The sequence below is a fragment of the Fringilla coelebs genome, assembly GCF_963513975.1.
Source record: "Fringilla coelebs genome assembly, chromosome: 1".
NCBI classification, from domain to species: domain Eukaryota; kingdom Metazoa; phylum Chordata; class Aves; order Passeriformes; family Fringillidae; genus Fringilla; species Fringilla coelebs.
The window spans coordinates 35,674,645-35,691,210 of NC_140028.1; the positions used below are offsets into that span (position 1 = coordinate 35,674,645).

General features: G+C 38.8%; 1 protein-coding gene across 2 annotated transcripts in view; it reads right to left on the bottom strand.

Annotated features, from left to right (window-relative positions):
• Nucleotides 1–3,671: 3,671 nt before the first annotated feature.
• LOC311155326 (serine/threonine-protein kinase Sgk3) overlaps nt 3,672–16,566 on the bottom strand; it is a 55,587-nt gene continuing 42,692 nt past the window's right edge. For both annotated transcript variants that reach the window (XM_084208390.1, XM_084208391.1), the window contains exons 6-17: nt 14,531–14,618; nt 12,613–12,662; nt 11,506–11,563; nt 10,631–10,714; nt 10,401–10,532; nt 9,055–9,167; nt 8,808–8,844; nt 8,609–8,695; nt 7,729–7,824; nt 6,734–6,889; nt 5,600–5,689; nt 3,672–5,149 (exon numbers count right to left, since the gene is read on the bottom strand). In XM_084208390.1, the coding sequence (XP_084064516.1) occupies nt 4,979–5,149; nt 5,600–5,689; nt 6,734–6,889; nt 7,729–7,824; nt 8,609–8,695; nt 8,808–8,844; nt 9,055–9,167; nt 10,401–10,532; nt 10,631–10,714; nt 11,506–11,563; nt 12,613–12,662; nt 14,531–14,618 (1,162 nt within the window). In that variant the 3' untranslated portion in view covers nt 3,672–4,978. The remainder of the gene's footprint in view (nt 5,150–5,599; nt 5,690–6,733; nt 6,890–7,728; nt 7,825–8,608; nt 8,696–8,807; nt 8,845–9,054; nt 9,168–10,400; nt 10,533–10,630; nt 10,715–11,505; nt 11,564–12,612; nt 12,663–14,530; nt 14,619–16,566) is intronic.

Consider the following 16,566-nt stretch of genomic DNA (forward strand, 5'->3'; position numbering starts at 1 on the left):
CTTTCAAGATCTTTGCACGCTTTATCCAGCTGTGGGAATAAACCATGAAGAAATGATGGTAGCACTGGCCATGCTATAGCAGAAATAATAAAGGTACATACTAACAAAGCCACACAAAATTAAAATAGTCTCTTTTTGAAGCTAGGCAATTCTTGAAGGATTTTTAAAATTCAGTTCAAAGCTCTTTCCAATAACTGACACATTGTCTATTTCTAGAGTAAATTTCTGAAGAATGCTCTGGTGTTTTCATTTCCTTGGTGAATTATTTCACTCTCCTAATTCCCTACCCATGAAATTAAAGTCTCTGTTTAATTTAACCTCCCCTGTAGATTTTATAATCAGTCCATCAAAAGTAAGACTTAAAATTTTATCTCCCTTATTTGAGAAGTCTGTCATGGCTGTTAAAAGTGTGAAACTGGGCAACATCCCTTTTCCTAAAATCTGACTTTCCTACCCTGCTGTGATCTCCTGTAGCACCTACTTGAGGTGCTGATCTTGCACTTACTTCCATGCATGTACGCAGACATTCAATTCTGACTCCCACTGGCAAAGCTTTTACAACTACAGTTTTGGTTTGGAGGCTGACCTTGCTCTTTATTGCGGTCTTCATTGTGTATTACCCACATCTCTTTCTATTTTTTCTTTTTTTAAGAGTAGAGTCTTTTACCATGAATCACTACTGTGCAGAATTTAGGAGGAGAATTACTTAGGCCAAAATATGGTATTTGGTATATATGCATCTGTTTCAATGTCTTGCATATTTTCTTCTGCAACATGTACTTAGTTCTCTTTGTAGACGACCAATATGAAACAACACTCTAATCTTCAAAAATAAGACTTAACTACCTGGTTAAGGATAGGACGTGGAATTACTGAGCTGATGAGGGATCAAAGCTCACAGCATATGAGAGATTCCCTGTAGGAGTTCACATAAATTACTTTGGGAGGACAAACAGACCAACATCGGGGAGGAGTAACTGAATTCCAGCACAAATGCAGTGTGGCAGCAGCGTAAACCCTGTGGCCTGAGACCTGTACACTGTGGGCTGAAACGTGTTTAGTGCCTGAAGTAACAAATTAAAGGCACAAGTTAAAAGACAATTTATAATAGAGATTCCCACCCCCCCACCCCCCCCAATCCCCGGTCTTTGGGATTACTCCTGCACGATTACTACCCATCTCCATCCTTTGAAATTTTCAGCAAGAAGGGCTTAAAGAAACGTACACACATAGATCCACGGTATCTCCCCGGATCCTGCGTTACCCGCGCTGGATACGCACGACACCACATATGATAGGAAGGACTGAGCTACGGCCCCACTCATTGTGCACTGAGCAGCCAGCGCCTAAGCTTCGGAAAATAAAGCCTGATCAGGGTGACGGTGTTCACCAGTGTCCCCACTAACGCCACTCCAGGTGTGACTCGGCACATCAACAACTCCTGCCTGGCTTCAGCTTCATGCCATCGGCACCCCGGCCTCACAGACCTCCCCACCAGCTGTTCACCAGGCTTCCTGAGCCCCGTCCTTCCCCGGCGCTGCTGGGTCGGCAGCGGCGAGCACCGCGGGGCCCGGGCTGCCCTCAGCCCCGCGGGGCCGGGACGCCGCTCCCTGTGCCCGCGGCGGAGGCAAGGCCGCCCTGTACGGGCCCGCAGCGGCGGGACGGTGCTCCCGGCGCCTCCCCCTCAGCCCCTCAGCCGGCGGCGCGGGGAGAGCCGCGGCCCGCAGGGCTCGGCCGCGCAGGACCAGCGCCCGGGATCAGTGCAAGTCCTCAGGGAAGGCAATTCCCAGCCCCATGCCATACCCACAGCTGCTCCAGCCCCGCAGCCACCGCCGGGACTGGCGCCTCGGGCCCACACAGCTCCTGCCTTCGCCCACGGGCAGGACACTGGGCACGGGACATGGCTCTGTCAGCGTGCAAAACACTGCGGCAACGTACGTACAGAACCACTTTCTTTCATCAATACACACTGCATATTTAACTGTTGCCTTTAGCATGACAGGCACTCTCAAACTTAGCTCTCCGGGAGAGCACCTCTGAACTCTATTTGTGCCGTATTTCAGTTCACATTTTTACAACCATCGTGCTTTTTCAGTGTTTCCTACGGTCTCTCATTCCCCCCTCTCAGACCGAGTGATCGGAGACCGCAGCAGCAGCACGGCCCCGGGCCTCCACCTCACCGGGGAACGGCCTGCTCCTCATGGGGTGCTTGGGCTCTCTCTCGGCAGGGGGAGCAACAATCAATCTCCTTCTGCTACAGACAGGCAGAGCAAAACCCCCTGCACTAGTCACAAGAAGGCAAAATTTGCCTCCTATTACTTATCAGCCAAAACAGGAAAGGAGTAGCACAGGTGGTTCCTGTGCAGGTCCACTCTCCTCTCTAGGCTTTACCACCTGTTTCAGGTATCTCTTGTCAGAGCTCAGCCCTGGGTGAGGCAGCTACAACACTGCAAATGCATGTCTTACTTTGGAAACCATCCTCATGGGATGCACAGAGATGCGGAACAAGACACAGGGTACAGAAATACTGTGAGGCTTTATTGCCCAATGTTGTCCAGTCTGTTAACCTTTAGTTCAAAGAACTTGAAGTACTTCAAGTGATGTGCTGAACATGTTTGCACTTTGCCAAAAAGGCAGAATCTGCTGAAGGAAAAAACTTAATAAGCAACTATTAAGCTGCTCTCCCAGAACTAACTTCAACTGCCACATTACTTTTTTTTAAGAACTGCTGAATTCTGACCAAAAAAATTCCCCAAAAAACAACAACAAAACCCTTCATCCAGTCAGGCAGCTAGGTACGACCATCTTGGAATTCAAGGCAAAAATTAAAAAGGATGCTAGTTCCCACCACAGTTTCTGAAGTATTCATTCTCCTTCCCATCCCTCTACAGCACTGTACCTCCTTGCCATAAAGAGAAGGTAGTTACAGTAGCCACAAAATTACAATAATTTCAGGAGCATACAGACTAAAAATTCAGTATGAGAATGGATACTTCCTTTGAAATGGATACCATCAATTTGTTTCCCAGTCCATTTGCAAGCCATGTTAAAAAAAACCAAAACCAAAACACAAAAACCAAACAAAAAACCAACCAACCAACCAAACCAATACACAAAAACTCAAAAACTAAAACAACTGACAAGCGCCTCCCCCCACCTCCAACCTAAAACCTCCAGGGCTTTACTTCCAAATGATATTAATACCAAAGAAACTATTCACATAGTTGTTGATAGTCCTGAACAGCTTTTTTCAACTCTTGCAGAAGAGAACTATGGAAAATAAGTGCTACGCCACCATTCTGCTCCCACAAATGATACAGTTCCTTCCTTCCTCCCCTGCCAATGTCAATTCTTACTTTTTACCCAATCGCTCCTTCCAAAACCTCACGTAGCAACTGCTAAGTATCACTTAACCACTATGTAGGAGACTGTGCTCTAGGAGATACTTGAGGTAAGCAAGGAATCCTGTTTTACTTTCCACTTTTCTAACATATTGATACAACATCTATTTAAAAATAATTATGATTTCATACACTCTCTCCCCCCTTAGGTTCTCAATTCTTATCAGATCTTGACACAGTATATTTATTTTAGCTGCTTATTTTGCCTAAGCCAAGGTGACTTAGATACTGAAATTTATGTAATATTCATTCAATTTATGTATCATTATGATTTATCAGTATCTTGCCAGACTTCTCTCAAATCAAGGCACTTAACTGAATATATTTGTGAACAAAAAACACTGAACATTTTTGGAGTAACAGACAAAAATAAGTTGTTATTTACAAGTAATATATATAACAAAACTACTACCATTATATGCCTTTTATACACTGTAACTGCAGTCAATTTTTGCATTGTTTAAAAAAAATTTCCTTAAACAGAAATTGTTCAGAATCATGTTTGTCCATACACGTGTATGTTATGAGAAATACAATAGCTTTTCACATTTTTAAAATTATCAGTGTAATTTACATTTTTCCCCCAATATCAAGTGAAGATTTTAAAATGGTGCAAACTGAAACACAAAGACAAGTAGCTATGAGTGCTGAAATACAATCAATTTGGAACATAAGAGTGTTTTAAACTACCAATCTGTGAGAAAAATCCCTAATATTTGGCATGATCATCTCACCACCCACTCCCAAAATGTCAAAGCTAATTGACTTACTTTTAAAGTAACCATGATTATTGCATATTAGATCTTTGGAGAAGCAGAGCTTTAACCAAAAATATTTTTAATGTAGTTGAAGTATAGACATACTTAGCTCGGGAAGAAAGAAAAGCAGAGCACGTAATAAGTAATGTTATCAAATCAATCCAGTTAATTTGTTCTGTCCTTGCTTTGAGTAATCCCCCATACCTCAGATAATCCAGTTGAGTCAATGGATACTTCAGCAAGTACAAGAGCAACAATCCAGTTTTATGTGACCAAGTTTTCATTCTGCAGAAATTCTCTAAGAATCTTGGTCCTTAACATGTATCATTTAAGTGCTGACAGCTAAATTAACACATATTCCAAACTGGTAACAGGGAAAACATTTACCTTTTTTTAAACCAGGATATACAAAAGACAATTTGCATAGTTACAATTCAAGCACAAAGTCACTGTAAATAAGTACAAAAGCATTTATAAATTTACTAAATTTGCTGCTGTTTGTGCCAGCCAAATTAGATAGGTATGAATGTAAACTCGAAGGGATCGAGGAGAACAGTCAGTGTTTTTGCTTAAAAAATACACAGAGAATGCTTTTTAAAGGTTTTAAAAAATATTTTCTGCAGCAGGAACAAACAGTTCAAACCCCAAAGAAAGCCATCCAAAATGCCCAAATTCTTCCTATACAGCAGAGAAAGTTTGTTCATAGGTTTCAAACCTACATACAAGACGAGGCACTATTTACGCTATTTTGGAATGTGTCCATACCCTAGCATTTCAGTCCAACCCAAGACTTCCAAACCACTCTTCGCTTCTAAGTCCCTAGGAAAACCCATCTTCAGAAGGTGGTGCGTAAGAAAATCCAACAAATGCATCATCTGCCTCCAGGACACTGGCATTAACAATGTTGTAGTCAGAAGAAACACAAACTGAGTATGGGACCATTTCTTCTGTGAACACTGCATCAAAATTCCCAATATCGTCTGGTCCAACCTAGAGAACAGAAGGATCTGTCAGTCATCAAATTAATACAGTGTTTTAAACTTGTGCTTGTCCTTGAGATTCCAAATTTAACTGTCAAAGCTATCTATTTTGTTGTTATAGTCTATTTAAGAAAATAAATTTAAGGAAGCACATCACTCTGTCTCTGAAAATAGGCATTAAAAGGCTGGGTTTTTTTCATTGAGGTTGGAGTTTTGACCAAACCCTATATTCTTAATGATCCGATAAACCTAAAAAAAATGAAATAAGTCTCTCTTAGGGAGATTAGCTCAGCTGGTTAGAGCATGGTGCTAGAAGCACCAAGTTTATGGGTTCAGTCCCCATATGGGGCAATCACTTAAAAGCTGGACTTGATGATCCTTGTGGGTCCCTTTCAACTCAAAATATTCTGTGATGTGTGATCTGAGATGCAAACACCATCACCACTCCCCAGGCACCTACCACATTAGGATTAAATGGTGGCGGAATCTTCTTCTGAAGAAGATCAGTCCAGCTGAGAGATTCGAAGAATGGGTGCTTTTGAATTTCAAGCTGTAGCAAACAGTAAAGATTTTAGATATTTCATAACTCCATCCTGTACATTGTAGTAAACATTACTTCATACTACATGTACATAGGGAAGTTCTTATGTGCACATCCTTATCAGTTTGCTTATTCACAATTTACTTTGCAATAGAAGTTGTGATCAGTAAAAACAGCAATTAAAATTTGTGAGACTGCCTCTATAAACGGTTATCCTTCTAAAATCATGCTTTCTGCTTTTAAACCCTAAAATCAACAACCCTGAAGTCTACACCAGAACAAGAATATCTTCTGTTGATATCTGTTCCTGCCTTCAAGTTTTGTAAAGCATATCACTGTCTGAGAAGCAGCTGCTTCAACAGCTCTGCAGCATACTTACTATTTAAGAAGCAGCAAACAGCTATGCTAAATCCTTGCATCTTGGCTCTGTTACAAGGTCTACAGACTAACATAAGGATTGCAAACCAAATACTACAAAGATCCCACCCCTAATGGATGGAGTACATCCTCTAGATCATTCCTCATCGCACTGAAGGTTCTGAAGACACCTGTAACTTTCTCACATCAATTTTTTGCGAACAAAGGTTTTGTTGCTACAGTGGGGAAATGTCTGCCATGATTTTAAGGCTAAAAAAAAAGCTGCTGTTTGCATGGAACTACTGTTCCTCTTTACCTGAAGACTGGTTTCCAGATCATTAGTATTACCACATGACAGCCTTTTCCTTTGATTATTTCCCAGTTTCACTATGAACAGTGAAAACTACTTCTGTGCAACTTAGTGACTGCTACACCAGCAAGTGTTTTTCCTTTGCTGGCAGGTACAGCAGCAACCAAACTCAAAATACCTCACAACAACCATTGCTCCCTTATCCCCAGCAACTTCCAGGGACAGACCCCATTGGTGTCTTTACTGAAGAAATAAAAAAGAAGAAAACAAGAGACAGATGCAGCAATTTCTGTTTCTATCTCGAAGTCTTAATCCTGTGCTGTGCACATTAATTTGGTGAGTCCCTTTAAATGAAATAGGGCTTGATAAATGAGAACATTACTTACAAAGTCTTCCTTTGCTCCAAGTCTGCTTTGCCGATCTTTCTCCAAAAGTTCCTCCAGGATAGACCAGGCTGTAAGACTTATTCCTGGGCGCAAAACCAGGGGCTTATGAAGAATATTATCGTACATCTCAGCAACATCACGGCAGTAAAAAGGAGGCTAAAAAAATACAAGTTCTATGTGAATTTGAAGCCACATGCAATACTGTTTCATATATTACGTATGATCAGTAAATGATCCTGTAAAACATGCAAGACTGCTAACAGTGAAGCAGAAATCTCCTTTTTATGCACTGCTAACTTCTAATTCAGTCATCACCACTGCCAGAACTTTACACTTGATAACTTCCCACCACCCGCCTCCTCTACTCCTATTAGTGTTCTCACACTAATAAGTAGCCATAGATGCCATCCAGCTTCAAAGCTCCCACTGAACTTTCCTGAAAAGAACCTGAGAATGGGAAAACAAATTCATCTCCCTATTTAAGGTCCTATGGGAAGAGACAGAACTCAAGAGAACTAGAAGAACAGATTCTAACTGGAGTAATTACAAACCACTAGAAGAAGCATAGCAAGATTTTTTTGTTCTAATGCTGTCAAAAGCTAGGAGAAAACCTGGGATAGCTAAGTAAAAAAAAAAAAAAGTATTTTAATTTTATTTATTGTAATATTTGACAAAATTTTCCTTGTAAGCTGTTTTGGGGTTTTTTGTGTATTATCACTGTTGGTTCCGTTTACTCTCACAGTCCCTCAAAGTGATGACTACTGATTTTGCTGATGTCTCTGATTTTGCTTTTCCATGAACTGTCAGATACCAGGAGGCAATGTAAAATGCAAAAGAGAAAACAAGCACTATGTAAGTACAAGACAATCTGTTAATCTGCTTAAATGGACTATTCCAATACTATGAAAAAATTAACATCTTTAACAACACTCAAAAGTTACTTCAAATAAAAGGGGAGAGGGGAGGAAAACAACCTTTACATATCAGGTACGTACCAGCCCATAAAGCATTTCATAAAGAACTGCACCAAGGCACCACCAGTCTACTGTGTTGTCATAGGGCTGCTTTTTAATGACTTCTGGTGCAAGATACTGAAATGAATGAAAAAAAAAGTTCTTTAGAGAATTAGGCTAGCATGGATAAAACCTAGGATTTAGTCACTTCACAGTAAAAGCTTTCAAGAAAAGTTGCTTCATAACAATCAAATGTTTCAGCTAAATATTATACCTCACTCATCTTTCACTGTATTCAAAGGTCTTTCCTGTAATTTAAAGTATGTTTATCAAGTTACCAAAGTTTCTAATCCTCTGTTTGGTGAATCCCTCATACGTGTTCAAGCCTTTCAAATTCTAAGTTTTCCAGTGCAGTTTTCCCAGTAAAAAGACAACAGAGTTCAGTAACTCAGTCAGGAAGTTCAAAGTTTTGTGCATATGCAATAATTTGATTGAGGCACAGATATGAATTCCCTATAAACTTACTAAGAATCAATGGCAGGATATGGTAAGTACATTCATACTGACAAATCTGTAGCAGCTGTTAAATCTGTAGCAGCTGTTACACAAGCTAATGGTCTTGTGTCTACCCAGCAGTTAGGAGACATGGAAGAAAACAGCATTTCAAAAGGGCTGGAAAAACAGAGGAAGGAAGAGATGAGTTATGGCCATGTGGGTAGCAAGCAGCAGACACTGCATATAGTAAGAAGAACAACGAACAGATCTGTAGGGAGCTTGTCTTTGAGTTGGTTTCATCTTGTTCAAAGAATGCAAGCCTGCCAGCAGTACAAAACACAGTATCTGACCTTCCAGCTACACAGATATTAATAGTGGTCAACAGTAATTAATTGCTGATAAAAACCCATGAAAGCTGTCAACATACTTCTGGGGTCCCACAGAAAGTTGCAGTGGTATCAGAAGTTGCAATCCCTTCTTTACAAAGTCCAAAGTCTGTCAAGACAACATGACCCTGTTTAAGAAAGAGTGGTAAGTTAAAAAGAGAACATGCTCAACATGTGAATACACAGAAGTGTCAATTTTGTGAGAGAACACAGAAAACAGAAATAATCTTGCATACTTACTAGTGAATCTAGGAGAATGTTTTCTGGTTTTAAATCCCTATTAAAAAAGAAAAGGTAGTAAATCAAAACAGCAGTCACAACTGCTTCAGAGGCAAGGGGTTTTATTATTCTTCAGCTGAAAGCTTTAAGTTTTGATGAAAGTGTTATGTTCAGGTTTCCTGTAAGATGATTTCTTGTGCAGTTTTTTATTTGGTAATTTGTCTTATTTTGAATTTCTAAAGGACAAGAACAGCTTTCAGAAACTTACCTGTAGACTATATTTATGGAGTGTAAGTAGCCCAGTGCACTGGCTATTTCAGCAGCATAAAATCTGGCTCTGTGCTCAGGAAAGGAACGTTCTCTTTGTAAGTGAAAGAACAGCTGTAAATATGCAAATAGGAAATAAGAACATTACACAGACAAAACAAGTCAGGTTAATAGCATGTAATTTTACAGTGAAGAGTAATTTATTTTGCTGTCCGCTTTTTTTTTTTTTTTAAGCACAATGAAATAGAATTGGTTTTTCTGATGTAATGATGTAGTCATTAATCTAAAGATGTAGTCATTACTTCACTCTCCTCCCTGCTTCTCTTTTGTGGCTCAGATGGATAGGTAACTCAAACACAATCCCTTAAAACCAGTCAAAACTAGTCAAAAGGAGTAGAGTAAATCCCTAAGCTGTGAATAGAAGTTGGTAAGACTAAATCATGCAAGATTGCCTCCAAGGAGAATATATAACCTGGTGTCAAATAAGTCATCTTTCATTTCTGAAAATGTGCGTATTCAAATCTTTTCATAATTATTTAAAGAATTGTATTCTGAAATAATCTAGATGTAGATCACTGTGTGAGATGTATATTCCAAGCTGATCAACCAGTTCTCTCTACTACAGAGAATTGTCTGGCTGCAAATAATTTGAGCAGATACAGAAGTCCAGACAAAGATTAAATCATAAACATACAGATTCAACTATAGTACACACTCAACTTACAAAGATTTTAAGAAAAATTAAGTTTTCTGGTTTCTGTCTACAAAGTTCAGGAAAACTAAAAAGCCACCCCAGCTTTCCAAGCTTTCCGTTCAAATTTGAAAGCTGCTTTGAACTGTATTTTAGTTTGCCTGAAACAATGCAAAACTAAGTTCTGACCACAGTTCAGTGCAAACCAGGATTTTCATAATACAGTCTAAGTAAGGTACATTAGACAAGAGAAATGCCCATCTTGTTCCAACTCTGACACAATATAATAAATTCAGCTGTCAGTTTCCTTTCTTCCCTTTTTGAAATATCAGCATCTCAGTCAATGCACATGCAAGAGGAAGCCAGTGTTCCATGGTGAAAAATGTAAACATTAATTTGTAATTAAAGTAATTTTATATAACTGTAAAATACAGGATTTGTATCTGACAAGCATGAATAAATTTGGATTGAAGTTGTCAGTAAGAACAGGAACAGGGTCCAAATAGCTACAGAAGTCTGTAGCAACAGCAGATAATAACAGAATTTTCAAAACTGGGAGAATGTGGATCACAGGCCACTGTAAAGGATCACTTCACTCCTCCCACCTAGAATTAGCAGACTAGAAAGACTACAATGCAAACAAAACCACCACATACCTCTCCTCCATTAACAAAATCCAGGACAAAATAAAGCTTTTCTGTTGTTTGGAATGAGTAATGTAGTCCAACCAAAAATGGATGTTTCACATTTTTCAAAAGCACATTACGTTCAGCCATAATATGTTTTTGCTGCAAGAAGTAAGAGATCAATAAGTAAACAGGAATGATTTTGTAATTAAGGGAAAAAAACAAGTGAGGTGGGTGGAAAAAAGACAATTTCTCTTAACCTCTTTCCTATTGAGAACAATTTTTTTCTGCAACACTTTGACAGCGTAGTATTTCCCATCCAGTTTTCGTTTTGCAAGAAGAACCTGTGAAATTCAAAAGAAAAGGAAGAAATCTGATTGTTGTAGTTCACATACTATGGGTAATATTTTATCATTTTGGCCTAACTGGAAGCGGTTCATGCTATTTTTTCTCAATACAGTTTCTTTGCTTTTAGTACAGTCAGTCAACAATATAACTGCCAATAGACTGAGCTTACAGTTCAGTAAAAACTTATACAACAGTGGTATCATGAAAGACTGAATTATAACATTTGTTATCTATGACCTGCTAAATCTCTATCAAGATTAATTCCAGTTTTTTTGGGATAAATTGTAAAAATAATTAAATGAAAAATAACAACATCAAAAATAATTTAGAAATAGAGATTTCAAAAGGGATTCTCCTTGGGATCTTTGTAAAAGATCAATATTTAAGTCACTTTTCAATGTGCTGTTGCTCACACTGCTCCATAGTATCAGAGGTTTCACAAAATAGTCCCTGACAACAAGAGGAAAAGCACGATTTGTACTCCAGCTGCTGCATAAGCATAGGGGTACCTCCCTTCCTCCCTGGGGGAAAGAGAGGATCCCAACTGCTTGTAAAGAAAAAGGGAAAATCTCCCTTTTGTAAGTCCCAACAAGTGGCTGAGGCAGCCAACAAATGCACCAGGGAGAAAGATGGCGGGGCCACAAATCAGCAGCAATGAGGATCCAACAGAACAGTTTATGGGCCACCCTAGAGCAACAACACTTCTGGAACCTCTGGGCAAGCCACTGTGCATGAGAAACCAGCAAGTGTCCTTGCACCACCATAAGACACAGGAACAAATGCTCACCTTGCCAAAGCTGCCTTTCCCAATAACTTTCAGGAAATCAAAGTCTGTTGGTTTAGCACTGAAAGATATTTAGGAAAGAGACAGGTCATCTGGGTAGAAATTACAAGCCTTATAGCTGTACAGCAGTGTAGTGCAGCCCCCTCCTTTTCTTTGTTCTACCCAGCACTGCTTCTGCAGACCTGTCCTCAGACACAGCTCCTCTTCATTTTGCAATTCCATTTTCCTCAAGGGAAAGTGTTCAAGTTGCATCCTCTGAGTTTATGTTATTTACTAAGTTTAACCTTATGATGTAAAGGAGAGGCAAAACCATTCTTTCATTCTCCATGATCTAGTTTTTTGTAATTTTTAAGTCTCTATTTCCCCATGATGTCTCCTGGACCTTATTTTCAGCGGTCCAAATGGATTCTAAAGTTTACATGAGGAAAGAAAGGACCAAGTTTGTTATCTATTCCCTCTTATTTGTTCCATTCTTCCCTCCATCCAATCCTCCCTCATTTTAAATTTCAGTAAGAGGAGGGAGGTCCTAACACCTGCCTCTTCTTGCTGTTGGTATGAATTCACTCTCAGTTTTTCCATTTCCCACACCACCACTCCTTTCAGCTTTTCCCAGTATTCCCTTACTCTTTCCTGAATACAATTCTGTCAGCAAAACAATTATCCATGTTTTCAAATTGCAAAACAAGTTACATCACCATACACCTCTCTATTTATTGCCCCTGAAGGGAAGGACTCTTGTATTTCATTTCTTACTGCAATCTGTTAACCACTTCCTCCTGCTAGCCCAGAACAAATCTGTGAGGAAAGCAAAACCAAAATAGCAGTCATCTCCGAGAGGAGAAAAGCAGATTCATACAGAACTGAGAACAGAAACTGCAGAAAACACCAAACAGAGACACAAGCTACCAGCCCAGTAACTGGGTCGTAGCACCAACAAGGCAAGCTGCTCCTTTGGCATGCAATAAACCAAACTTGTTTTCAGAAGCTGTGGGACCACTCCCCAGGTCAGTCTAACTTTTCAGCATTTCAAATTAATTTTAATCCCATTTAATTAAGTTTTAAATTTGCATTAAATTGAATTACATTAAATTCAATTTAATTGAAACCTACTGAGGATTTCCAGATGGTCCCAGGTTGATATTCTGTGAGGTAGAGTTTAACTGTTGGGAGAAACAAAGAGGTTTACTTGTAATACTTTTTCTTTTCTCTTATCTTTCAACCAATCCTAATTTCAAAATACTCTACTGATCTGCTCAATCCATACTTTGACACTTGTTACGTTAGAATTTTAAAGAGATCTAACATCTAGATTGGGAACTGAAATACTGGCCGTCACCACCTTGTCACAATTCTTTCTACACACATCCTGTTCCAAGATGAAGGTAATAAAATATCTGTGTTCATTCAGAGAGGAAAAGATCAGAAATAAAAACTGAAGAGTATTTCAATAAACAACTTGTTCCTCATTCAGAACTTAACCCCTTCTGTACTTGCTGCATGAACATATTTCCTACCTTTTATTCCAAATTCTTCAAGATCTTACTAATACAATAATTTTAAACCCACACTGTTTATATAAGAGTAATTAATGAAAGACACAGTGCTTTTAAAAACAGGGAAGTGAACATTCTTTCAACCCCAAAAAAAACATTTCCAACCTTTTCTATCCTGACATTAAAGGTTAATAACTCAATTCCTGGAATTCCATGAATCTTACTGGTACACACCCAGGCAGAATTCGTAAATTATGGGGAGCAGAGGAAGCCACTGTCATTTAGGTGATTTTCTCCATTTTGTTTCTGATTTAGAAAAGTGGTATTTGTACTCTCATTCGGATTCTGGAATTTATCAGAGAAGAATAAACTGCATTCAAATAAAAGTTACCTGGGGACAGGCTGCCAGGCAGCACAAAGCAGTACTACAGAAGTGGAAAATGGTCTGACAGCAGCACTGGATGCCACTACTTACTGAAATGAGCCAGTGGTGCTGGACAGTTTTGAAAGAGCTACTGTCAAAAAGACTTTTTTTTTTTTAGGCTTTTTTGTTTGTTTGTTTCTTATTGTTTGGCTTCATCATTTACAGTAACCATAAGGTGAATTTTCCACCAAAAAAATGGGGTCCAGGCCATTATGCAGTAGCTCTCTTATTGGAACTTGTTGTGGCATGACACATCATTAATTTTCCAGAGATGGTTTATATCATTCCACATTACTTAAAATACCTTTCATAGGAGGAGGAAACCAGTATCGTACACTAGTGACTTTAAAATTAAACTTTCAGAACACACTAAATCTCCCGTGGATCACACACAAACTGAAACAAATCTTACATATTTAACAGGGGTTGAATAAGAAAAGAAGTACTAATATCACATCCTTATGTCAAGTAGTAACTGATAAAGAGGACAAGCTTAATATGACACTTCTGCCTTCCTAGAAATACTTTTTTCAAACAGCACTGTTTCCAGAGGCTGCTAACTAATTTTCAGAGAATATATCCAGCTATATAGCAGCTTTCTTGACAAAAGAAACAAAAAAGACCTCACACAGTGTTATATGTGAAATGAAATTAAATCCATCCTTCCTCCTAAGTGAATTTCAGAGATTGCATTTTTTCCCCTGAGAGAATTCTGTTTCTCCCCATCTTTAAAAAAGAAGAACGCACAAGCAAACAAAAAGACAATTAAACATTTAATCTCCCCTGCTCCTTGCCAGATGTTCTTAGCAAGAGCTTTTGAACAGACTGCAAAAACTCTGACAGCTAAGCTATGACTAAAGTTGTGTTTCTTTAACCCATATAGCAAGGGGGGAATAAGCAAGACAAAGCCAGCAGTCACTTTTACTCCTCTCTGCAGTTCACACCTGACAGAAAAACAGCTTACAGCCCACAGTGGAACTGAGTTGTTCAAAAGAACAGGGAGGGGATTTAGTGCAAAATGTACCAGTAGTTTTCAGTAAATAATACATCTAAGAAGATTGCCCCTCAAGTAGCTAAAATTTAGAAGACTATTCTACTTCTGTTTTATTACCTTCCGATTGCTCCTTTCATCTTCATCTTCAGATGGATCTGACTGGTGTTTTGGATTGTCCATCTGAAGAAATGCTCTGACATCTGGGCTAGAAACACAGTTAACTTCATTAGCACACCAGTATCTGCATGATTTTCAGCCATAAACACAGAGCAAAGGATTGAACAGCAGCATACAGAGAACTTACTCATCACAAAGTTTTATATTTAAGTTCTGGTTATTAGGAACTGTGTACAAGCAGTACTTTCTTTTACAGCAACATAATTCAACTGCCAAGTGTGTTATACAGCACAAACCTTTTGACTTGCAAAAACCTGACATGTTAAGTATATGTATATGAAGACTTCAGAAGGAAACCCTGCAAAACTGCATTTAAAGATAATTATCGGAAGAAAGCATGAGTTCTAACTGGCTAGCAGACACCAAGAAACCAACTTTCTTCCCAAAAACCGAAGAGTTTAAATTATTGTTTTCTAAAATGAACTGAATTGTCCAATACAATAGGGAATGAAATACATCATCTGTATCCCAAGGGAAGACATGTCTTCCAAGAGATAGACAGCAGTAGTGTTCCTCTCCCCATTCACTTTAAAGCAGAAGATGGTGATCCTGTATTCAGAATTCCTTCTGGCTGGACACTGCCAAAACAGTGTTAAGAAATCCTTTCAGTCAGCTGCAGGACACAAATGCTTCAGGAATTAGTGACAGGCCTACCACAGTACCTAAGGGGATGCATTTTATCTTCAGCACCAGTTTCAAGCTCTGTCTTGGTGGGGCTGGGGGACAAGAACTGAGAGAAAGGCGGGAAAGTAAGGGAATTCCAAGAATTTTTTCTTCCAGAAAGAAAGGCTTGTCCAACAGATCAAAAGAATGAACTTTCTGAACCACAGCACAGCGCAAGTAAAGAATAATGTAATACAAGTGAGGAAAAATTAATTCCTAAAAAGATGGGTATTGTGTATATCCTTATAAACCACTTCAAGAGATTATGTGAATCTTTCAAGTTCCTTCAGTTCACTAAAAGGCAACCTTCTTATCAAGGAAATCTTTCCTGCATTTCAGAGACAATGTTGTTTGAAGAGGACTCAGGGTAGTCACTGATAGGAAACTCCACATGAGCCATTCAGTACAAGAAAAACACTAGCTTACTATGGAGCTGCTCTTTTAATCTGTCCCTAGAAGTAAGAGATGAGCTGTTTCTGACACTTCTCCAGCTCCTGTAATTTCCTGTCATCACTACTGAACCGATCTCATATCCTAGGCTATCTAAAGCTCCCAGTTTTCATCACTTATATTCTGTACTCCTAAGTACAGTTTTAAATATGTTTCAGTTACCTTCAGCCTTTCAGGTTTAAAGCACAACAAGACTGTTCACATAATTTCCCACCGTTATTTCAGTTTAATACTTCCCATTTTATAGGAACTCCAAATTCTGATCTATTTCAGCATCTGTCTTGTATCCTAAGGCCAGGAAGACAAAAATCACAGTGGTTTGAACACTGTAGTAATACTGGGTCATGATGCAACAATTTAAGTTTCAGAACATTTGGATATCATAAAATCAAGAATAAAAAGTTATGGTTAATGCTTTTCACTAGACAGAAAAACAGAAACAGACCTTTATTACCTTTCAGTATGAATTATTCTGGACAACTGGCTGATTAAACAGAGCATGCTGTAATACATCTCAAATAGTTACTATAGTAACTTTGTTCATGACTGAATTCACAGCAGGAAAAACATAAAAATATCAATTCACAGGAAAAGAGTGCTGTACAGTTGCAGGGTATCCCACAACTCCACAACAGCCAGAATTGTAACTGATTGATGTTACACTGTTCACATTTGCAATTCTAAAAGCACTGCAAAGAACAACTGATTAAAAATAAAAAAAAATATGTACCAATTTCTTAGGCAAAATTGCAGCATGTTATGCAAAATGCTATACAGATTGATATGACTTTTATGCTATTAGCTCACACAGATTAACTCAATGTATTTAAGAATACATGGAAACTATTCCTAAAATAACCTCA